Source organism: Alternaria alternata (assembly GCF_001642055.1).
Source record: "Alternaria alternata strain SRC1lrK2f unplaced genomic scaffold CC77scaffold_31, whole genome shotgun sequence".
Classification (NCBI taxonomy): domain Eukaryota; kingdom Fungi; phylum Ascomycota; class Dothideomycetes; order Pleosporales; family Pleosporaceae; genus Alternaria; species Alternaria alternata.
The window spans coordinates 296,156-317,782 of NW_017306220.1; the positions used below are offsets into that span (position 1 = coordinate 296,156).

Genomic DNA, 21,627 nt, shown 5'->3' on the forward strand with positions numbered 1-21,627 from the left:
ATCGCATCATGGTTAGTATCCAAAAGCCTTGCATTGCAGATTCGAGCTCCATTGTCCCGGCACCTCAGCGTTCCCCTACATGCACTGCACGATATCAACCATGGTGCAATATAAACATGCCTGACTCTTGCATCAAACGGGCATCTCACTATCAATGCTGCTGTTCAGTTTTCCATAGAGGGACATTTACCCCGAGGTAAGCGCTAATTGTCCTCTCGTGTAACGAACCGATGATTGTTCCCCAGGATCGACAGCCTATCACACTCGATCTAGGTATGACTGCATTGCAGTGTTCTCCACCCGAATGCATCTTATTATCTAGCATTATTGTTGTCTTACGCATTCTTGAGGTGCCTTACAACGGAGACTATCGAGGCTCCACAATTCGTACATGGAGTGGCACGGATAGAGTGATAAACTTTATAACCCAATCGACATATAGCTCATGCACATGTCAGTACTAATACATGTTCAACATCTTTATCGTACATTTGACAAGTCCACCTCTCGACCTAGTCTCTCAAATTCAGATGATACGTAACCAACTGCTCATCGGTCATCCGATTCGGGCTCTTGACCAACAGATCCTCACCTCGCCCACTTTTCGGGAAAGCAATGACGTCCCTCACACTCTCCCGTCCACACATGACGGCCATTAGTCTATCCCATCCTAGCGCAATACCTGCATGGGGTGGACATCCGCTCCTCAATACGTCGAGCAGATGTCTGAAGTCCTCCACACGCTCAGGCTTCATCTTGAGAACGTCCTTGAATATGAACTCTTGCATGGCGGCGGAGTGAATACGGCGACTACCGCCACCAAGTTCGACGCCGTTGAGGACAATGTCGTAGTGCGCTGCTACCGCGGAAGAAGGATCTGTGAGTAGCTTGTCAACGTCTTCGGGTAGCTTTGGGGCAGTGAAAGGGTGATGGGTCGATGAGAAGCCTGCTGAGCCGCCTTGCCCTGGTTCGCTGTCACTCGATGGTGTGAATAGTGGAAAGTCCGTGATCCAGACAAATTTGAAGTCGTCTTTCGCCGGCGCCTCCATTAGGCCTTGCGCTATAGCTGCCTTGTGGAGAGCAAGACGCAAGTTTCCCAGCATGGTTGAGCCACCAGAGAATGGCACATTGGGACGCGCTTGGAGAATGAGAAGGTCCCCGTTCTCTGGCTTCAGAGATTCGGGACCTTCCATCTCGTACTGGCGGCCTAAAGGTCCGAGACCTTGCATGGGCTGCGACAGATCCCCGATGAAGATACCTGGCTGGCCGTCCGGATTGTTCAGATATATCTTCCCATCTGGACTGTCGAGGAAGCTGGAGACGAATTTGCGGGTAACCTTGGGATCCTCAGATATTGAAATCTTGATGGCATCGACTGCGGGATCCTGTAGCGAGGTGATTTTTCCTATCAAATCTGGTGTCAGATGTTCAGTGATGGTATGTATCTACGCGCCGTTAGTCGAAAACAGTGATCATGTTACGGCATCTTAACATACCTTTGATTTGTAGCGTAGATCCGGTTTATCAGATCCGTAGTGAGCCATCGCAGTCTGATATTTCATTCGCTGAAATTTTGCCGGTAACTTTTCAAAAGGCTTCAGAACTTTGTACCAGAGTTCTCTGAGAAGATTCTCAGTTTCGTTCATGACATCTTCCTCGTTAGCGAAGGACATCTCCATGTCGAGCTTGTCCACGATTAGCGACGGCTTAATGGTGCAGGGCATGGTACTGACCTGAGTGAATTCTGGCTGCCTATCAGCCCTCAAATCCTCGTCTCGAAAACACCGCGCAAACTGGTAGTATTTCGTGATGCCGGAGGCCATTAAGATTTGCTTATATTGCTGTGGACTTTGTGGTAATGCATATGCTAGGCCCTTTTGTCGTGTTGGTACGAGGAACTCTCTTGCACCCTCAGGTGTCGACTTGAAAAGTATGGGCGTCTCAATCTCCCTCCATTGCTCCGAGTTAAGGTGCAATCTTGCCCGCGTCATGGCTTTCGCCCGCGTCAAGATATCCTCGCGCAATTCTCTGTCTGTGCGAAGCTGCAGATGCCGTTGATCTGGACCAAACACTGTGTCATTCTTGATGATGATGTCTTCTGATATGTCGTTGAGGGACTGCACGTGCTCCACAGCAATCTCGCGAGCCCCGATTAACTTGATGCCGTCGATTGACTGTTGCCTGGCTGGTGGACGCTCCCTGAGCGTTCCTCTTACAAGAACAGGAGTCCATTCTTTCAACGATCGTAAACAGGCATGTGCATCTGTTCCACTGGATTTACCGTCCCCTTCCCCTGACACAAGTTGGATAACCAATGTTTGGTTTTTATTGCGGAGCATGGTGAAGGAGAGCTTCTGGCTGACATCCCGTCTTGTACTGATATAGCCAACGAGTTCAACCTGTTCCCCAGGAGGGTAGTGTACGTGCTGTGCATTTGCCCATACTGAGTTCAGTGAATCCCAGGAGGGTGGACGGACTGCAATCTGGTAAGCGCTTGGCTCTGCAAAGGTGCTGCAAACCCACTGGTAGCCTTGAATTCGTCGAGAGTCTTCTTCAGATGATCATCGGGCGCAGAATCATGCGAGCTTGCAAAGTTCCGGTATGCATGTCCTAAGGATGACCGTACACACTTTGGCGTGGTCCCGTGATGAGATGTGCGACGAAATTTGGAAATTTCTGCGTAGGAGCTGCGAATGCTACTCTCCCGAGTCACTACGTACCGGGAAGCGCGCAAAAGACTCATAGTAAGTCTAAGTGATGAACCGAGCCCTGACAATGGTGACAATTTCTCTGATGTCCATGAGAATCTGGCAGCCATGCCTCAACGACGCGCCAAGCCACGATCAAGACCATGCCCAAACCGAGGTAGCGTCCGCTCGGACCACGCTGCAGAAGCTTCAAAAGCTTTCCAGCACCCACGCCCACTTCCTCTCGCTATCCCTCCAGTTTATAACATGTAAGCCACCTTGCGACGCCATTCTGACTGTCGCGCGCATACTAACAGAACGACTAGATGATGAAAGCCTAGCGTGTATCAGCTGAGCGGCTCTCCACATCCGCCTTTGAACTCTCTTCTTTCGGGAGGCTCAAGTGGTTCGCTGGTAGATGTGGATGTGGCCGCATGACTTCCGCGTTCGGCACACACACCTTGTTACATAACGGACGCTTTGACGGCATCTCTGATTCAATAAACTGGTCGGTGTCTCGAACATACCGCGCACCCACGCCCGCACCCATTTGCGACGACGAAACGACGATTTTACTCTCGATGGAGGCGAGCGACGGTGGAGTGGTATACCAGGTGGAATGGACTGTGTATACTAAAGTGGATAGCAACACAATGAAAGAGTTTCTCATGTTTTTGCATGGTACGTAAAGACGTGATGGATGAAGACCAAAGAACGAACGGGCTGCTAGGACTTTGGCAAATCGCAAAGTCCTGAGCCTCATCATCGCCACATTTACTGCGAGTGGAGAAGTAGACCATCTTCTACCATCTCTCCTCAGTTGGCGAAAGAAGAACGCTTTGTCAATTACCCCTCCACTAAATTCAATGGAAAGAGGGGCGTAACAACATTTGCAACATCCAATTGTAGTCACGATCATAGTGAGTGGGAGTCGTGGTTCGAAGGGACTTGTGCATCCACGTCGCATTGCAGTTTGCACTCTGCCATGGATTGCCTTTCTCGGGAACGATGTAACTGGCGAGCTTGGGCCATAAAACCCTAATGAAGATCTTCCAGAGACATTATGGCGTGTGGAAGTGCTTTAGTGGCCCCTTCGAAGGACGAACGCGTATTCTGCCCAACCGACTGAAGCTTAGAGGACGACATCTGGGATGCAACTCATAGTCGACGTAGCATGAAGCCTTCCATCAAATCGGCTCAAGGTAGGTATCTGTATATTTGGTCCCAATACCATTAATGGCAGTCAAGAAGCCTTTCCGATGGGCGCAGCGGTAAGCCGAATCAGAAAACTCTGTTAGAAAATCTGTGGGTAATGGGAGTGCGTTTCAAGTGTACACCCTCGATCTACGTCGAGAATTGATGTATTAAACCATAGGTGAACAGAAGAGGTACCCTATGTAGCGAACCACCGCGATACCCACCCTGTTTTCTCAAACACTCACCACACCGATAAGCACCAGCGGCTATTTACGTGTGAGGACAGAAACAGACCTGGAGGATAAAGTGTGGCAAGAAGCAGCAAGGCCAGTAGAATATGCCGTCGAAGATACCCTTCTTCGGCGACTTGTCATTCTATGCGCTTGGCGAACGGCGAGACCGTGAGCTCGAGCTGTTTGATGAGCCGGTCTAAGACTCTGAGCTGCCTGACTCCGCACTCGGCCCGTTGCGGTAGCTGGAGTCGGATGACATCTCGTATTGCGACGAGCCGCGCTTGTGGTGGGCACGTGGACGGTCTTCGGGATGGTTGACAACATCGGATCGATGGCCGTCGAACGTCTGTATGTGTGCTGGCATCGGTATCGCGGGCTTCTCGACGTAGCCTGTAGCTGTCGACATTGTGTCAAGGGATGGCATCTGTTGGCGCTGAATCATGGTTGGCAGCATGAAGCTGGACCGCAACTTCCTTACTTGTTCACGCTCGTCGGCCCCGTCAGTCGCATGGCGGGCTGTAGAGTGTTCAGTTTTGCCCTAATGGAAGCGCTGAAAACTCACCACCAGAAACCTCATATTGAGTAGAGCTCCTGCCAACTCCATGCTCATGGTATGCTTCACGGCCATCGTGGTCTGCACCGGGGTTGGCAGTCTCGTACTCGAGCATCTTCATCAGGCGGTAAAAGATGACTGCGAGGATGGCGCCGAGGATAGGACCCAACCAGTAAATCCAGTGGTATCCAGGCCATACGCCGGTAACAACGGCAGGTCCGAGAGAACGAGCTGGGTTCAAGGAGCCTCCCGTGAAGTAAACACCTATTTGTATCAGCATCGGGGTATTTCTGGCAGAGTCGGCAGGCGCTTACCAGCGAGCTCAGCAATGAATAATGCTAGTCCGATGCCGATCGGGGCAATGAAGGTTGCTTTGTGCTTCTCTGCCGCCAACATGAAAATGGTAAGGAGGAGCATAAAGGTCAGGAACATCTCAATGAACAGGCCTCGCGTGATAGATGTTTCACGGCTGAGGGTGGTGTTCACAGATAGTGGCCCTGGAAACAGCCCGGACACAACAGCGGCAGCAGCGATGGCACCGAGTAATTGCGCAACGATCAACAGCAAAACCTTCATCCAGCCGAGTGCTCCAACAAGACCCATGGCGATGGTGACCTGGGTCATGTTAGCGGTCGCTTCCGAGTTGACTCGCCTGATAGAACACACAGCGGGGTTGAACAAGCCTCCACTGATGCGGAAGAAGACCCAGACAGTGACTGCCAAGGAGAAGCCGAACGCCAACGAGATGTACAACAATGATCCGACGTCCATGGATCGGGTACCTCGAAGATTGTTCGCGACCTGTGTAGCTGCGAAGGCGAAGAAAAGAAAGAGGAAGGTGCCGACTAATTCCCCCAGGAAAGAGATGAAGAGGTGGCGAGCCCTATTGGGTAGCCATGCGAAACCAGCTAGGCGTGTCTCTCCAGGGCGGTTGGGGTCCTCTGTGTACCTGGGCTTCATGCCTGGCAAGACCATGAAGCTCTCCGAGGGGCGCTGGTGGTTCATGAGTGCCACTGAAGGATGCCAGTGTAAGCTCGTATTTGTGAGGGACTGAAGCGGAACACGTACGATAAGGACTGTTTAATAGGTCAGGTAGGTGAGAAAGACGCGGCCTGAGATTGGCAGCCGAGCAGGTAGAGCTTAGGAATGTAGCAACTAGGAAAAGGGCTGTAGGGAAGTTTGAAAGCTGATGACTAGGTGTATGAGGAGCTGAAGGTGTGAAAGGTGTAAAGTAAAAAGTTGAACGAGCGAGGGAGAAGATGGGAGCAGCATGATGGCACGATAGGAAAGGGAAGGGGCAAAAGTCAAAGGCACGTCGAGGGTTGACGGACGTGCTTGCCAGTCGATGCTGAGTTCTGAGGAAAGCAAAAGTCAAGAGCGATGCGGGCATGTTGACGAGGAAGGAGTGACTGGGAGTGAGTGTCTGTCAGAGCGGACATGTCCAGCAACCTCAGCTCGACGCCTTTTGTCTGTGCAATGGTTTTTTGAACCTCTTGCTCTCTGTAGACGGTCATGCGAAGGCTACTGCACCTTTATCTTCATCATTGAAGAGATACGCGCCGCAGCAGCCACATGCATGTCACAGACGCGTTGGCATTTTTACCTTGTCCGTGACGTTGTCGTCTTCTGTCGCACAACTCCAGCTTCACCCACTGACACGGAAGACACGATAAGGCTGACGCGATGTTTTGGTGTCGCTGACGCTTCCAGCATAGTCGATTGCGGGGAGCAGCATGCTTGGCGTCTGTCACGCGCGTTTCCACCAGGGTCCCGGAACCATCACGACATCATCGGGCTCCGGCCACCTGCAGTCTTTCACTCCCAGTCACGTCCTTGTCCACTTTTTGTTCTTCAGCCCGTTTCCTGCCTATCTGCCCTCATTGCGACAAGCCTTCCTGCACATGTGCGCCATTTATCGCCTTGCGCCACACAAGTAGTGACGACCTGCCCGCCTGCGGGTGTGTTATTACCGCATCATCCATTGCTTCCTACCCTTCACTCTCGATCCGCCCCGCGTGACCCACCTCAAACGGGACCACGTCGCGTCTGTCTCCTGACCTCAGTCGATGCCTCAACTCTCCTAGATATCCAGCACATTCTGCTGCTTTTGTCGCTTTCCACCTCTCCCGCCGCCGCCGGCTGCCTCCGCAAACATGCGTCCACTCCGTCTGCTGCTGTCGCTATCCACGACCCTACTAGCCGTTACGCTGCTTCTATATATGATAGTAGGCAAATCACAGGATGAAGCGCAGGAGCGAGCATCTGTTGCATCGAACCAGGGCAGTTACAAAGCCTTGTTTTCCTTCACGTCGCCCAGCTCCTTGTTTCCGCCCTCTGCTATCATCAGTTTGACCGACGATAACTCGACTTTTTTCCTTGCCAGACCTGCCGCGTTTGGCCCAGCACTACCTAAAGAGGGCTTGAGTGGTCCGCTATGGATCGGTAGTGGCTTTGGAGATGATACATTAGGTGCTGCGGGCGAGTTAGGATGCAGCGACGTCCCGGGTTGGCCAGACGGCAGCGATGACCTTGTCAGCGCTTCGCAGCCGCTTGGTCATGTCAAAGATAAAGCAAAGGGTGCCATGCCGGACAGGGACTTGCCTTCAAGGAAAGAGAACCGTCGAGCCAGAGACGACAACACTAAGACCGCCACTACAGACGATGGCACAGACGACCACCTGCAAGCAGGCCTCTCTGGCACGCGCATGACGTCAGGATCCAAACATGCCGATATCCAGTCCCTCCAGGAGGGTGCCGAGATCGCTGGCAAGGTTGTCCTCCTCAAGCGAGGAGGCTGTGGATTTTTGGCTAAAGTGCAGTGGGCACAATCACGTGGCGGTGCAGCTGTTATAGTGGGTGACGATGTGCGCGGCGGTGCCCTCGTTCGAATGTACGCCAAAGGAGACACCTCGAACATCACGATTCCATCCCTATTTACTTCACACACAACCGCACATCTTTTGTCTTCGCTTCTCTCGGCCGATGGAATGCTCTCGAGTTCTGTACAAGCATCTGACAAGACTGCCGAAAGCCGTCCGACACCTTCCGGGACGCTACAAACTATACCAACAGCGGCCCCAGGAAAGAAGCACCCATCGACATCTGGCAAGAAGACTACAACTGGTGAGCATGCTGGTTGGCTGCACTCGCTCCTGTCTGTATTTGGTCTCGGGACAAGCGATAGTTCCCCGAAAGCTGGCAGTCGGAGACTACCGAATAGCGGCGATCTTGAATGGGTCGAAATCAGCGACTGGGAAGACGACCAAAAGCCCATCAAGACCAAATCGACAGCATCCACTCCGACACCCACCAGAGCTGCAGACGGCTTTATCATCGGAGAACACGACTGGCGGGATCCTGACCTATTGCCTCCTTCTGCATCGACGAGCAAAGCACTCACAGCAGCTAGCGCCACCCCGTTGAGTACCAAAACTGATAGTAATGCCTTGCCCGGTAGTGGCGAATATACCCCAGCGAACACAAAGACCGGTGGGAAGAAGCTCTGGACCTGGTGGTCAGGCTCTAGGCACGACACAGTATCGTCAGGATCGTCCAGGCGCGCGCGCACCAGAAGCATTACCTCGATAATCGACGCAAATTCTGGCATTATCAAGACATCCCCCACGACTAGTTATCACCAAGGTCTATGGGTCACGCTTACGCCCACGAACGTTTCAAGCAGTCCTTTCTTCGATACTTTACTCGTGCTCGTTGTCAGTCCATTGGTCACACTGACTGTCGTATACGCTCTCCTTCTTCTCCGGTCTCGCATTCGACGTCGTCGTTGGAGAGCGCCCAAGTCTGTTGTGGAACGCCTGCCGGTCAGAACCTATCAGACCATTAGCGATTCATCGTCTTCAGCCACGCCTAGCGCGGCGTCCCCAACCACACCCTTACTTCAGCACTCATCCACTCGGTCAAGATCACCAGAACCTCGATCTCGCTCAACTACGGTATCAGAGACGCCGGCCACTTCAACATCTGTACAGCACGCGTCTCGTGACCGTGAGGAAGAGAAGAAAGAATCAGGTCTGGCGGCGTGGAGACGACGCTATGGTGGCCGCCAAAGAGAATGCGTCGTCTGTTTAGAGGAGTACGTCGACGGAGTAAGTCAAGTCATGAGCCTCCCGTGTGGTCACGAGTTCCATGCGGATTGCATGTAAGTATCCACCTCCCAGCTTTTGACGGTTCCAATCTGACGTGAGTAGCACCCCTTGGCTCGTCACGCGCCGGCGAACATGCCCCATCTGTAAAGGCGATGTTGTACGCTCTCTGAGTCGCAGCTGGCATGATCGGCTACAGTCAGCATCACCAACACGCTCACCTCGACTCTCCATTAGCGAAGAAGACGTACAAACTGAAGCAGCTGAGACTCGCAACGAGTCACCTTCTGCATCACGGCCTGTGCCAATGTCCAGGTCTGCACCCTCGGATTCATCCTTGGTTGATGACGACGTCGAGCCTGGTTGGTCCGCAGCCACTTCTAGGCGGGCTTCAGGAGAGATTCCACGGGCAGCAGAAGGTGGCACCTCGTTGCGGGAGCTAGCTTCTTCAGTTTCTACGGTAGTATGGCGTGGAGTCGATGCTGTTCGATCGAACACCGGCCTACAGCGACGCTCTCCGCCTGAAGATGTGGACCGCAATCGGTGATTTCACTACTCATGAGTTACGTTCTAACATGATGGATTTTGGATGCATAGATGGGATATACCCTTGGGAAGCACAACGGCGTTGCATTTGGATGTGATTATACGTCAGCTCACGGCCTATTCGACAACGCCTTGGCATAACAGTAGACAGTCTTTGCGCGCTCTACTCAATCAAACAGTCACTCCTTTTCACAGATTCTGGAACCTGCTTTAGCAAGCAGTATATCTCCTTGACGTCTTACTGTTGCCCAAGCGTTTTCGCGATCTTATTGGACTTGTGCTTTGATGTGTGGTGTGGAAACTATTATAGGTAAATGCTGTGTTCTAAAAGCACTTGATGTTGACTGTCTACTCGTGGTCAGAGCATCCAGCTGCATTTGGACAGATTGAATGTGCCTAGACTTGGTACAGGCCTGTCAGTGAAAACGGCCGTGGTCTCACATCTTACGGGAGGTCCGGCTTCGGATCCAATGACCTGGTTGGCAAGAACAATGGCCTAGTGTCTTGGCGTCAGCGTTCCGCGTAAGTCATCCCGCAGCTCCATACTGTCTCTACTCACGCACCGGTTCGTCGCCTTCACCACATTTGTTTGCTCATCTGGTTCCCCGCAAGTGAGCTTCAGGACCCGCCCGACCCAATGCGTCAAATGCTGCGAACTTCTCACCATCAGCAGACTCCACAAATCTAATTCGCTGCCAGGCCACGTCAGATCACCCCGAGACAAGGTAAAATGAGCGGGAAGGCGTACGACATCCCGGCTGAGAGATTGAAAACCCGGGAACCCTCGACTTATTACCCGGTCTGGGTCTGTAGCGCGTAATATACACAAACGAAGCTGTCGTGTCTCTCAGCCGCAAGAGTCTCCGTTCAATCTACGTCCCGTTGGACACAACGGGAAACAAATGACAACTGGCTTGCAGTACAACATGCAATGGTGCCTGGATACGAAAGCCACTTCACAATGATCTATGTTCCGCAGCAGACTGCATGATTTGTGCTACCTGAAAAGCTTGTCTGGCATGAACCCTGGTATGATGTTGTCGCTTTTCGCTTCATTACTGGTCTTGAAGAAAACTCTCATACACCGCAAGACAACGACCGGATCATAAACAAATGTTTACATTGCCCCGTCTGACTACACTGTTGGCTGTCTCATATGCTTCTGGGCAGTACTTCCCCATCCGAGAAATGCATCATCATCATATACCAGAAGGCGCACGTTGCCAAATGTCCGCCAAGCAATCTGGTGTGCAGCTGGCAACTCGTGTTCGCCAGACCGCAAAGTTTGGTGGCTTCGGAAGGCGCAGTCTGGTTCTCTTCGAGCACTCTGGCACGTCTGAGGGGCTTTTCTTGGCCAAAGGTTGTAAGATGAGTAGCATGTTGGAACTCTTGTCAGATTAAGTTTCCGGTCCAGGGCTTCCCACGTGGTTTCCTAGTATATATCAGGGCCGACTTGGACCTCACTAGACGAACATTCGCGCATACTATAACATCAACACATTTCTACTTCTCAGCGGTAATCTTATTGTCAAAGATGAAGCTCTTTTTTGCCTTTCTCCCTCTTCTTGGCTGCGCTCTTGGGCTGGCGCAAGACTTACAGCCTGATAGTTGTGTAGCGACGTGCCCACCACCGGATTGCTCGGCTGCTATTGGTGCACTGGTATGTATCTGATGTTTCTTTCTGGCCGTCGTGTCATTGCTGAGATCGTCCAGGAATCGTGTAAGTGCCTCAACGAGCGAGAATACGCGTGCAAGGCCAAATGCCCTGACTACACTCCACGCATTCTGGTAAGCCAAAGCAGCACACGTATAAAACAAGTAGCTCATAACAATGGCAGCACTGCCCTCGCCTTCCAGTATCGACAGTCAGCATACCAGAGCCCGCTCCTACGGCATGCGTTTGCGAAGAAGTTTTCTGCGTTCTTTCCTTTCCCGAGGGCTGCTACTGTCGCAACAACGCTACTCAAGCGTGCTTCGAGAAGTGCGGTGGAGAAGAGCCAACCTATCAGGACTGCACTCTCCCCATTGATGAATTGGACATTCGAGCTCCCGAACCTGAGCCAGTCCCAGCTCCAGCTCCAGTCCCAGTTCCGGCACCGCAGGAAGAGACTTGTGTGTGCGAAGAGGTTATATGCGTCCTTTCTTTCCCGGAGGGTTGCTACTGCCGTAACAACGCGACGAGAGCTTGTTTCGAGAAGTGTGGTGGCGCAGAACCGATGTATCAAGATTGCAGTCTTCCTGACGTCGAGACTCGTGCCCCAGAGCCTGTACCCGAGCCGCTCCCCTTACCGGAGCCACAGGCAGATACTTGTGTATGCGAAGACGTTGTATGCATCCAGTCATGGCCGGAGAGCTGTTATTGCCGCAATGATGCCGACAAGGCATGTTACGAGAAATGCGGTGGTATAGAGCCAGTCTACCAGGACTGCACTGCTGTAGACAATGTGGTCGCTCGTGCTCCAGCACCAGAGCCCATACCCGAGCCAGAAGCCCAGGCTTGCGTCTGCGCACCTGGTCCCCATTTTTGCCCTCAGGTCTGGCCCGATTCTTGCTACTGCGACTACAACGCAGCAAAAGCGTGCTCCGACAAGTGCGGCGGTCCCGCGCCACCGTTTCCAACGCAATGCCCTCCTCTGAATGCTCCTTCGGTCGAAGCGCGTGTGGCAGACCCACAGCCTGTGACTGCCCCAGCCTCACCTCCTCCAACTTGCGAATGTCCTCTGGTAAACTGCATCTCGACTTGGCCTGAATCTTGCTACTGTCAGAATGCTGCCAAGGAAAGATGTTACGAGCTGTGTGGTGGCAAGAAACCTCTTCTTCAGGTATGAATCTTGTTTTCGCTTTTGTAGTGATGACAACCGACTAACAGATAGGTCAGGTCTGTCCACCTTACCCTATCTCCACTCTCTTGACCATCACGGCCACACCCGTCCCGCTTCCCGTACCCATCACCCCCGTGCCCCTTCCTTCGCCCATCACTCCCCGCCAGGCTACCCCCACCAATCAAATCTGTGGCGGCGGTCGTGCAAGCCAAGTCCTCGACTGTCCTGCGGGTCAGATCTGCATCACCGATCCATTCAAACCGGGTTCCTGCGGTCCCGCCTGTGACCAGCTGGGTATCTGCGTCGGGGAGAAGCTGTGTGGTGGGTTTGCAGGATTCGAGTGCGATATACCGGGTCAGGTTTGTGTTGATGATCCGAGAGATGACTGTGATCCGCTGAATGGTGGGAGTGATTGTGGGGGTTTGTGTGCTTGGCCACAGTGAACTATCGAATTTGAAGATAGGTTGGCGAGAGAGAGGAGGGGGCGTGGAAGGTGAAGATGTGGAGGGTGTCATAATTCTTTGAAACATTCATTTTACAAAGGGCGGCTATGTTTCTTCTAACTGAGATATTGCAATTACGTATCCGATCCTGGTATAACAAGTTTCAATCATTGTGTGTGCGTTTCTTTGCAACCTCTCTCGACAACCTTTTCTAAACTCAAACCTCTCACAGCCCTAAAGCCGAGTTCATCTTGTTCCCCGCCTTCACGAACATGGTCATCAAGACTGCCACGCTCGCAGTCCACGTAACGCTCCTCAAGTAACTCGGCGTATTCGTCTGAATCTTGACGTACATGAAACTGTACACGAGGCGAAGACCGATATAGGCTCCCGCTAAAGTATTCATCGTCGCTATATTATCCTGGTTAGCTTCTACCTCTTCGGATCTTGACATATCATCAATGTCTTGTCGTTTGTCGTCATTGATCGATGAACAACCATGAGAGTGAAACATACCCGAATCCAACCCCGCCAGATTGCCCGCCAATATCGCTCCGATAAAGAACGGCGCATTCTCCATGTTGTTCTTGTGACATGCTTCCGCACGCTCGGCTTTCGTGTATAGAGGACCGGGACAGCACTTGCGGTAGAACTCTAGTGTGGAGGCGCCACGAGGGTTGGCGTTGTCGAGTTGGCCGTTTGCACCCTTCTTGAAGATCATTTGCTAGGAAGCATCGATGGTCAGTAGTAGAACAGGAAATTACTGGAGAAGGGACACGAAAAGGGAAGCGTACAGAGTACATGTGTGGGTACAGAGCAATGACCCAGTATATGGGGATGGCATGGAAGGAGTAGTTGGAAGACATGATGTTCACGTCTGATGAGGTGTAATCTGGATGGGTGGTGTCGACGACTGTGAGAAATCTTCAACTCGTTGTCCATCTTTGAATTTGGCACCTAGAACTACTTATCTACGGTAACTTTTCTTGATGCCTAGTTTACTAGTCGGCAGCTAGCTCAACAAGCCGAAGCGCTTGGACCCAGGGGTAAACTACTTCGATCAGTAATCGTTGTACGATGACCAAAATCTGTATACTACTGAGGTATGTTCGCAAGACTAGCCATGAAGCCATTCGGGCCGTCGCAAAACCGTTAGTATTCGGCCGTAACAAACAGCTTGCCGCATAATTGTCCTGTACACCGCAACTCGATATGCTAAGAATCTATTACAAGCAACTTGAAGCGATGCCTTGACTGATGTTACATATCCCCAGCCCCATGCACAAGTTCTGCTTTCACAGCTGAATCTTGTCCGCCATGCCTTGTCCACCCATCCACTCGATATAATTCTCAATACTCTTCTGCATAGCATCTGTCGCCTTCTCAATCAACCCCGTCAGAGGCGTAAGACCAGCCTGCTCCTTCATGACATCGATAAAATCATTATTGAACGCATCGTTGATGTTCACCTTGGCAACACCACACTCGATGCACTCCTTGAGTAGCTTCTCCTGGAACCATTCCTTGCCTGCTCCATGCAATACCAATGCGACTCGATCCCCCACCTTGGCATGCACATTGCGCAACCGCGGATAATCCAGTTGAGGACCTTTGGGCCCGTATTTCCCATGTACGTTTCCGAAAGCAGGGGCTAGCCAATTAATCCCCGTTGCGACGAATTCCTCAGCTTGCTCCGGAGTGGTGAGAATAGCCTCGAGACCCATCTCACTCAAATCTCCCACACCGTCCTCTCCTCCGTCAATTCTTCCCGGTTCTGCTTCTGTGATGATTCCCCTCTCGTTACAATACCTGACCAGCTCTGCAGTCTTCTCAAGGTTATCGTCAAAATGACTCATGTCGACCATGATGCCGTCGAAACCTTTGTCGAAGTTTGCGGCTTTCTTCACAATCTCTGGGGTTTGGGCGTGGTCCATATGAAGAGCTACAGGCACGCTGGCGTTGTCAGCGGCTTCGCGCGCAGCATGGAGCAGTATGCCATCGGCGTATGTGATTGCCCAGGGAAAAAGCTGGATGATTAGAGGGGCGCGTTTGGCTTCTGCTGCGCGGACAGATGCGAGGATGCCTTCGACGTTGTAGCAGCATGTTGCGCAGATTGCGTATTTGTTTGCGGCGGCGTGGGCGACGAGCTTGACGGCCTTGTTCTGGGATAGATCTGGTGCCATGATTGTGTTGGTCTGGAGATATTCCAAGATGAGGTTTGTTCCAAGGTGGCAGAATGGAGGTGAGAAGAGTGAAGGAAGAGAGCAATGTGATATGGGCGATGATGCAACTTCCCCTCGTCGTTCCGGTTACATTTCCGATATTCCGATGTCCTCTCTTATGGTGGGGCTGTCGGCAACTGCTCTCCAAGTTGAGCGGCGTAACCACCGACGTTCGGGTCATTTGCCGGCTAATTGCAGTGTCGGAATCTGTGGGCAAGTTCCCGCGGGATACCCAGTCGAGCGTGGTATACCGCGGCCTTTGCCTTACCCCAGATGCTGCCCATGACGGAGGGGGAAGCCTGGGGTAGCTTGGACGGAAAAGTCGTTGATATAGAGGTTCGTTCGCGTCCGTTCTGCCAAGATGATTAGCGTCTCGCTGTCGCAGAGCGCTCCACTTAGTTTCCATTGGATGATACTGGATGGAAACCGTGAGTGCTTCAGTATGCTGCACGATCATCTATGTCAATTCTATCTTTTCTATGCCATTCCTATCTATATTCTTGCAATCTCGACTCCGCCCAGGTCTTGAGCTGCGAGAGCCACCCCCTAACCCAGCAGATCACCCAGCGCATTGACATAGGCCGTGGGAACAGTCGTCGCACCCTCGGCCAAAAAGTCTTCTTTTTTGCTGACACCTGTGAGTACAGCCAGTGTGCCGCCCAACTTTCCATCGATGCCGAACTGGATATCCGTGTTCAGCCTATCTCCCACCATACAGGTCCTGCTACGATCGAATTTAAATTTGCCCTCTACGGCATCCATCATAGCTTGACTTGGCTTTCCCAAAGACAATGGCGATTTGCCAATAGCCCTCTCAAGCGAAGCGCCCGAAGCACCAGCACCTGGAAACAAGGTATGCGCATTTGGCAGCGTAGAGTCGATATTCGTAGCGAGATATATGGCACCACGCTGAAGGTACTGGAAAGCGATTGCAGTCTTGAGGTAGTTTGAGTGGAAGTCCAGTCCACTCAGCACAACGCCAACATCGGGGTCGAGCAGGCTGCCGTTCGCGATAGCCTCGAAATCTTCTGGCTGTCGGAATTCACGGTTGTAGGCGGGGTCTGTGCCGCCGATGTATGGGACGCCTTCGGCATCGAGTTCCTGTTCCACGCCGCTTTCGCCGAGCACAAAGACTTTGTTCTTCGGCGCAGGGAGATTGAGAATGCGAGCGATGTATACCGCGGCACTGTAAGAGGATCCAAAGACTTCTTCCTGTTGGCGTGTCAGCCGGTGTTATGCTATAGGGTTCCGCGTTACGTACCACCTCGGCGGGGATGCCGAGCTTTTCGAACTTCTTCTTGTAATCCGCTCGGGACTTTGTGCTGTTGTTGGTGACGAAAACGAGTTGTTTGCCTGCAACTGGTCAGCATAAAGTACGCTTTCTGTAGAGAGCGAATACGTTACCTTTACTCCTCAGCATTTCCAGCGTCTCAGGGACCTTTTCGAATAGGTGATCGCCGGACCAGAGGACGCCTGTCCTTGGTCACAATCAGTAGATGTTCACATGCGATGCGAGTGCTGCCTTAATTGCGAATGCAACCGACATGCCGCATGGCGAAAAGTTGGGCGCATACCATCGCAGTCGAACAGGAAGACCTAGAACGTCTTGTGAGTACAATGCATAACAACAGTCCTTTCTGGACACGTACATCGAATCTATCCAAGAATCCGTCGATGGCGTTTTTGTCGCCAGACAGAAATTGAGGTGCCATGATGTCAGTTGTCAAAACAGCGGTTCGCGTCAGAGAACAGACGCTCTACAGCCGACATTGGTGGGGTGCTTGGCGTGGACCCTGGGATCAGCAGCGGAACCATACCGAGAATGTCCAGGTCTACCCTACTATCGTTCCCAGGGTCGCAAGGCCACACAAGGTACTCACAGACGCTCTGATTCATTGTTGCGCTTGACACACTATCTTTCATTCATTCATGCCGTTATTATTCGTCTACTATATTCGACTAGATTGGTCATCACAATCTCGGGCGATCAAGTCAATCCACAATAATCTTCTTCTCAAGTTCCTCAAAATTCTCGAAGAAGCTGTCGAACAGATTGACAGCATGTTCAACATCATGCGCACCGCCAGTCTCGCGAATGCTGTGCATGCTGAGCTGAGGGTTACCCAGATCAAGAGTGCGAGCGCCCATCGCTGCTGATAGCATGGGGCCGATGGTGCTACCACAGGAAGAGTCATTGCGGACAACAAAGAGCTGGAGCGGGACACCTTCTTTGGCCGACTTTGGATTGTAAGACGCCGCTTTCGCGCGACGGGCTGCCTCCTGAAGCAAGACAATACCTGGTGAGTTGGTGGCGTACCGGGCATTGGCATTGATCTTGATAACAGTGCCCTTGTTCATCTCAGGCCTGTGCTGGGACTCGTACTTGGCTGGGTAGTTGGGGTGCACGGAGTGGGCCATGTCGGCGGAGATCAAGAACGATGTGGCCAGCGTTTGCTCGTAAGCGGTAGCAGTATCTGCTTCAACCTTCTCAAAAGACTTGTCCGAGTTGCTGTCAGAGGCGGGTAGCACTGACAGGCGGCGGATTACAGCAGGCAACAGGTTTGAGTCCGCTCCCTGTGCAGTCTGGGAGCCGATCTCTTCATGGTCGAAGCATGCGATGAGTCGGATGGTCGAGTCGTTCTCTAACGCGGATGATGCAGAGAGACTCTTGATGATACCCTCGATGCTGCAATAGGTCATCATGAGGTTGTCCAATCGCGGAGAGAAAATGAGCTCATTGTTCAGGCCACCAATGACCGACTTCTGTGTATCGTACAGAACCATCTCGAAGTCTACGATGTCACTTGGCTCAGCGCCGGCCTCCTCGGCGATGATGTCGATGATGTAGGGGTGGTGCCTTGCAGTTGGGGCAGCGAGTGGGCCCTCGGTCTCTGTGTCCTTGCTATCCTCCTTGGTCTCTTCGGTCTTGCCCTGGCGGTTCAACTCTGCAGCGACCAGGCCAGCAATAGGAAATAGTTGTGTCTCTTTGTTGAACTGGAAGTTTTCCTGGCGGTCCAAATGGATGGCTAGAGTGGGTATCCGCAAGATGGGCCTCTCGACCTTGACCAGGCGCTGCTCAATGTTGCCATCCTTTGTTCGTACCATGGCACGACCTGCGATACTGAGGTCGCGATCGAACCAGGTGTGCCAGAGACCACCACCGTATGTCTCACAGGCTACTTGAATAAAGCCGTCGCCTGTTCGCTTAGACACAGGCTTGATGCGTAGGCATGGAGAGTCGGTATGGGCGCCAATCATGGCGATGGGGTTGCCGGCCTTCCATTTGTTGCCGATAGCGAAAGCGACGATGGAGGATGTGTTACGGGTGAGGTAGTACTTGCCTCCGGGCTGGAGGGTGGGTGCCCACGAGTCGCGCTCCTGGTCCGAGTTAGCTACTGTCGCAACTGACAAGAATGGAAGTGAATGCGTACCTTGATTTGCTTGAAGCCGGCCTTCTCTAACCTTTCTTTTGCTGACTTGACAGCATGGAATGCTGTTGGGTGTCAGTATGTACCAGAATGACGACAGCATGCGACATACGTGTAGGCGAAGCATTGACGAAGGAGAGGAAGTCCTCGGCAGCTTTGAGAGAGGGTTTGGTCGTCATGGTCCGGATATGCGATGAGATGAAGGTCGAATGTGATACAGCAAGGGGTGAGGTCGGTGCGCAGTGCAGTAGTGTAATTCGCAGCTTGGATGATGGCAGCATTAAGGATTGGACACAACGTCTACCAGCTGAGCGCGGGCGGTGTGGGGTATCGATTGAGAGGCGGTTGAGCGCCTGGCGGGAGCAAGCGCTAGGCTCCACCCGGCGGCGATGCGCGGCGCTGATTGGACGAGGCGTCTCCAACGCGTCGAGAGGAAAGGGAACATCAAAACATGGCGACATGGCAGCCACGACGTGACGGGCACTTGCCTCGCGCGTCGCGGCGACTCCTCACACTTCACTCGCGACTTGAATTGGACCATCAACCCAACACCGACTTCACCTTCACCTGTATTCAGCTTACACTGGCCCGCATCCGGCCCATTACTATCCACTCTCGCTACGTGCGCGCCCGCCTGTCTCTCGTTGCTCCCCCAGCACCCTGCGGCTGTCTAGCATACAAGCTCCGACCCGCAACCACAACAAGGTCACCGCCGCCCACCCCGCCCGTTGCGCGCCCACCACCAACACCACGGCCACCCTGCCCACCACTATCGTGACTCGATGCGCACCCAAATCGAATAAAAGGCATATCTATTGTTGGCACTGTTGTGCGCCGCGACGACCTGTCATTGGTTAAGAGGAGGGCAAACGACTTAGGGGCTATCAATCATCACAATACCACGACTCGACGTCACCGCGCCATTCAACTCATTGTTCCCACCTTTACCTTCGTTTCAGGCGACCATTATCCCGCCGCCTAGGATAACACTGCGACCTGCCATCTGTCATCGCCTACACCCCGCCACGACGACATCGCTTTCTTTGGTACCATGGTCCATACACGCAGCAACAGCAAGGCACAGCCCGGCGCATTCTTCTCCGCACCACCGGGTGACTTGGGGAAGACAGTTGCTACGGATGCGCAACTCGACGACGATATTGCAACCCCGACGCTGATATCACCACCCGAGTCAAAGACGCCTCCGACCGCCTCCCACAAGCGTAACCAGATCTTCCCCTCGAACCCGCTCGATCGGAGCTCAGAACCCATAGACGCGGCCGCTTTGACCAAGGCACTTGGTCACATTGAGCAGGCAGGCCGAGTTAGGGAGCGGACGCCTACAGCGAGCCCAAGCCGAAAGCGCCCGCGCATATACGGCGACAGGTGAGATGGTCATACTCAGTCACATCGAAACCACCGTACTGACTTGTCTCCAGATTCATCCCAAATCGCGCAGGCCAAGATCTACAGGCAAGCTTCAATCTCCTCCACGATGAGGCATCGCCCGCGACGCCGTCCAAAGCCAGGCGTACTCCCCACCATGAACTGCATTTCCAGAAGAGTAAGCACCCACAGTCGCCTACTATACAACTGCTGACCTTTTGCAGCTGAAGAGGCCAACCGCACATACTCCGCCGTACTCCGCCAAGAGATGTTTGAGGGCTCCGTGCCTCAAGCCTTTCCCCAGAGTTTGTCTCCGACCGACAGTGCCAACATGCGAGGCGCAGGACGCTCACATACTCCCCCAGCCAGGACTGCAGCTACATTACCACCGCCTTCAGGGACGCCGTCAACCCCGCACAAAAATCTTTTCTCATACTCGGGCCAGCCAACTCCGTCACGGACGCCTTCAAGTCGGCACGGCATCCTTAATCTCAACGCCCGCTCAGATCTATACAGCCTATCACCAATCAAATACAGCAGCCAGCGCATGCTTCTCAGTCCCCAACGCCAAGCCCGTGCCGTCTCCAAGGTGCCATACAAGGTTTTGGATGCACCGGATCTTGCTGATGACTTCTACCTCAACCTCGTCGACTGGGGTAGCCAAAACACCCTTGGAGTAGGCCTCGGCTCATGTGTTTACATGTGGAACTCAAGTAGTGGCCGCGTCACCAAGCTTTGCGAACTACAAGACGATTCCGTCACAAGTGTCAACTGGATACAGCGTGTAAGTGTCGCTATTTTTATTATACCGTCCATGCTAATGTCCTTCAGGGATCACACATTGCAGTTGGCACGAATCGAGGTCAAGTACAAATCTGGGACGCACAGACTCAGCGACGTCTCCGTACCATGACAGGTCATACTGCTAGGGTCGGCGCCCTTGCATGGAACGAACACATCCTCACTTCTGGATCAAGAGACCGCACAATCTACCATCGCGACGTCCGACAACCAGAGCAATGGCTTCGAAAGCTTGTCGGTCACAAGCAAGAAGTCTGTGGTCTCAAGTGGAACCAAGAAGATGGACAACTCGCCTCTGGAGGCAACGACAACAAGCTCATGGTGTGGGAGAAACTCAACGCCGAGCCCACTTTCAAGTGGAGTGAACACCAAGCTGCTGTCAAGGCCATTGCTTGGAGCCCTCACCAGCGTGGTCTCCTTGCTAGCGGTGGTGGTACCGCAGACCGAACCATCAAATTCTGGAATACCCTCGTCAACTCCAACGGTCCATCAGCATCAGCCCTGGCATCCGCCTCCGCTGCTGCCTCAGCTGCGTCAACAGCCAACATCCCCTTATCACCCACCGCACCAGCCAACCTCATCAACAGTCTTGACACCGGAAGTCAAGTTTGCAACCTAGCATGGTCTAAAAACAGCAACGAAATCGTCTCCACACATGGCTACAGTCAGAACCAAATCATTGTCTGGAAATACCCAAGCATGCAACAAGTCGTCTCGTTGACAGGCCATACCTACCGTGTCCTCTACTTGGCCATGAGTCCAGACGGTCAGGTCATCGTCACGGGTGCTGGCGATGAGACTCTGCGATTCTGGAATGCGTTCAAGAAGAAGGAGCGCACTGGGGGTCTTAGCAGTATGGATAGTTGGGGCGTCATTCGCTGACGACTTGTTTCTGTTCTGCAACCAGACTTCTACGAAAGTGTACTATAGGACTGATTTCGCGGTTCCTCGCATGTTCAGTCCATGTTACTTCCTTTCTTGCAACGATTTCAGCGGCATTTTCTTGTATGGTTATGATTAGTACCTGGGCTTTATCTTATCATGAGCATGGGTGGTGTTTTGGGCGTTCTGAGCGGCGAGATACCACGGGATTCTCTTATCGACGGCGTTGGGGGGCGCAAAACTAGCCTGCCATATATGCTTCGTTTTGAGCATGGGGTGAAGAGAGTTCTGGGTATGAGCGTGGAGAAGAAATCATCTCAGAGG

At 52.8% G+C, this 21,627-nt stretch overlaps 10 protein-coding genes across 10 annotated transcripts; 3 read left to right on the forward strand and 7 right to left on the reverse strand.

Moving 5' to 3' along the window:
• Window positions 1-336: 336 nt before the first annotated feature.
• CC77DRAFT_1025755 (aspartyl-tRNA synthetase) lies at window positions 337-2,792 on the reverse strand. The gene is made up of 4 exons (XM_018526134.1): window positions 2,524-2,792; window positions 1,734-2,476; window positions 1,497-1,685; window positions 337-1,445 (listed from the first exon to the last, which is right to left on the reverse strand). The coding sequence occupies exons 1-4, from the start codon at window positions 2,741-2,743 to the stop codon at window positions 513-515; spliced, it is 2,085 nt and encodes a 694-aa protein (XP_018380030.1). The 5' UTR covers window positions 2,744-2,792; the 3' UTR covers window positions 337-512.
• Window positions 2,793-2,960: 168 nt separating this feature from the next.
• CC77DRAFT_563429 (hypothetical protein) lies at window positions 2,961-3,902 on the reverse strand. Its single transcript, XM_018532208.1, has one exon. It carries the CDS (start codon window positions 3,652-3,654, stop codon window positions 3,025-3,027), a length of 630 nt encoding a protein of 209 aa, XP_018380031.1. The 5' UTR covers window positions 3,655-3,902; the 3' UTR covers window positions 2,961-3,024.
• Window positions 3,903-5,645, reverse strand: CC77DRAFT_1082448 (aquaporin; the record flags this gene model as incomplete). The annotated part of the gene is made up of 4 exons (XM_018529361.1): window positions 3,903-4,633; window positions 4,683-4,934; window positions 4,985-5,285; window positions 5,337-5,645. The coding sequence occupies 4 exons, from the start codon at window positions 5,643-5,645 to the stop codon at window positions 4,314-4,316; spliced, it is 1,182 nt and encodes a 393-aa protein (XP_018380032.1). The 3' UTR covers window positions 3,903-4,313.
• A 1,178-nt stretch (window positions 5,646-6,823) lies between these two features.
• On the forward strand, window positions 6,824-9,320 carry CC77DRAFT_1066932 (hypothetical protein; the record flags this gene model as incomplete). Its single annotated transcript, XM_018528938.1, has 2 exons — window positions 6,824-8,829; window positions 8,879-9,320. 2 exons carry the CDS (start codon window positions 6,824-6,826, stop codon window positions 9,318-9,320), a joined length of 2,448 nt encoding a protein of 815 aa, XP_018380033.1.
• Window positions 9,321-10,772: 1,452 nt separating this feature from the next.
• On the forward strand, window positions 10,773-12,697 carry CC77DRAFT_563620 (hypothetical protein). Its single transcript, XM_018532210.1, has 4 exons — window positions 10,773-10,979; window positions 11,033-11,107; window positions 11,158-12,141; window positions 12,198-12,697. The coding sequence occupies exons 1-4, from the start codon at window positions 10,854-10,856 to the stop codon at window positions 12,582-12,584; spliced, it is 1,572 nt and encodes a 523-aa protein (XP_018380034.1). The 5' UTR covers window positions 10,773-10,853; the 3' UTR covers window positions 12,585-12,697.
• Window positions 12,698-12,810: 113 nt separating this feature from the next.
• Window positions 12,811-13,450, reverse strand: CC77DRAFT_1066934 (hypothetical protein; the record flags this gene model as incomplete). The annotated part of the gene is made up of 2 exons (XM_018528939.1): window positions 12,811-13,308; window positions 13,379-13,450. The coding sequence occupies 2 exons, from the start codon at window positions 13,448-13,450 to the stop codon at window positions 12,811-12,813; spliced, it is 570 nt and encodes a 189-aa protein (XP_018380035.1).
• Window positions 13,451-13,592: 142 nt separating this feature from the next.
• On the reverse strand, window positions 13,593-15,016 carry CC77DRAFT_563310 (aldolase). The gene has a single exon (XM_018532206.1). The coding sequence runs from the start codon at window positions 14,765-14,767 to the stop codon at window positions 13,880-13,882; it is 888 nt and encodes a 295-aa protein (XP_018380036.1). The 5' UTR covers window positions 14,768-15,016; the 3' UTR covers window positions 13,593-13,879.
• A 336-nt stretch (window positions 15,017-15,352) lies between these two features.
• CC77DRAFT_1066936 (4-nitrophenylphosphatase) lies at window positions 15,353-16,518 on the reverse strand (the record flags this gene model as incomplete). Its single annotated transcript, XM_018528940.1, has 5 exons — window positions 15,353-16,018; window positions 16,068-16,159; window positions 16,211-16,279; window positions 16,381-16,402; window positions 16,456-16,518. The coding sequence occupies 5 exons, from the start codon at window positions 16,516-16,518 to the stop codon at window positions 15,353-15,355; spliced, it is 912 nt and encodes a 303-aa protein (XP_018380037.1).
• Window positions 16,519-16,707: 189 nt separating this feature from the next.
• On the reverse strand, window positions 16,708-18,555 carry CC77DRAFT_1025762 (peptidase M18, aminopeptidase I). Its single transcript, XM_018526135.1, has 3 exons — window positions 18,347-18,555; window positions 18,238-18,299; window positions 16,708-18,184 (listed from the first exon to the last, which is right to left on the reverse strand). Exons 1-3 carry the CDS (start codon window positions 18,513-18,515, stop codon window positions 16,799-16,801), a joined length of 1,617 nt encoding a protein of 538 aa, XP_018380038.1. The 5' UTR covers window positions 18,516-18,555; the 3' UTR covers window positions 16,708-16,798.
• A 435-nt stretch (window positions 18,556-18,990) lies between these two features.
• CC77DRAFT_563628 (WD40 repeat-like protein) lies at window positions 18,991-21,500 on the forward strand. The gene is made up of 4 exons (XM_018532211.1): window positions 18,991-19,620; window positions 19,674-19,798; window positions 19,845-20,404; window positions 20,452-21,500. Exons 1-4 carry the CDS (start codon window positions 19,286-19,288, stop codon window positions 21,301-21,303), a joined length of 1,872 nt encoding a protein of 623 aa, XP_018380039.1. The 5' UTR covers window positions 18,991-19,285; the 3' UTR covers window positions 21,304-21,500.
• The last annotated feature ends 127 nt before the right edge of the window (window positions 21,501-21,627 follow it).

Excerpts from the sequence above, each read along its gene's own strand:
- CC77DRAFT_1025755 (XM_018526134.1), bottom strand. The coding sequence starts at position 2,743 with ATGAGTCTTTTGCGCGCTTCCCGGTACGTAGTGACTCGGGAGAGTAGC. Across the intron at positions 1,686-1,733 it reads GGCAGCCAGAATTCACTCAG|CTCGACATGGAGATGTCCTT; the intron begins GTCAGTACCATG and ends ATCGTGGACAAG. Across the intron at positions 1,446-1,496 it reads ATCTACGCTACAAATCAAAG|ATACATACCATCACTGAACA; the intron begins GTATGTTAAGAT and ends AACGGCGCGTAG.
- CC77DRAFT_563429 (XM_018532208.1), bottom strand. The coding sequence starts at position 3,654 with ATGCGACGTGGATGCACAAGTCCCTTCGAACCACGACTCCCACTCACT.
- CC77DRAFT_563620 (XM_018532210.1), top strand. The coding sequence starts at position 10,854 with ATGAAGCTCTTTTTTGCCTTTCTCCCTCTTCTTGGCTGCGCTCTTGGG. Across the intron at positions 10,980-11,032 it reads CGGCTGCTATTGGTGCACTG|GAATCGTGTAAGTGCCTCAA; the intron begins GTATGTATCTGA and ends GAGATCGTCCAG. Across the intron at positions 11,108-11,157 it reads ACTACACTCCACGCATTCTG|CACTGCCCTCGCCTTCCAGT; the intron begins GTAAGCCAAAGC and ends TAACAATGGCAG.
- CC77DRAFT_563310 (XM_018532206.1), bottom strand. The coding sequence starts at position 14,767 with ATGGCACCAGATCTATCCCAGAACAAGGCCGTCAAGCTCGTCGCCCAC.
- CC77DRAFT_1025762 (XM_018526135.1), bottom strand. The coding sequence starts at position 18,515 with ATGCTGCCATCATCCAAGCTGCGAATTACACTACTGCACTGCGCACCG. Across the intron at positions 18,300-18,346 it reads CGTCAATGCTTCGCCTACAC|CATTCCATGCTGTCAAGTCA; the intron begins GTATGTCGCATG and ends GACACCCAACAG. Across the intron at positions 18,185-18,237 it reads CCGGCTTCAAGCAAATCAAG|GAGCGCGACTCGTGGGCACC; the intron begins GTACGCATTCAC and ends AACTCGGACCAG.
- CC77DRAFT_563628 (XM_018532211.1), top strand. The coding sequence starts at position 19,286 with ATGGTCCATACACGCAGCAACAGCAAGGCACAGCCCGGCGCATTCTTC. Across the intron at positions 19,621-19,673 it reads CCGCGCATATACGGCGACAG|ATTCATCCCAAATCGCGCAG; the intron begins GTGAGATGGTCA and ends ACTTGTCTCCAG. Across the intron at positions 20,405-20,451 it reads GTGTCAACTGGATACAGCGT|GGATCACACATTGCAGTTGG; the intron begins GTAAGTGTCGCT and ends AATGTCCTTCAG.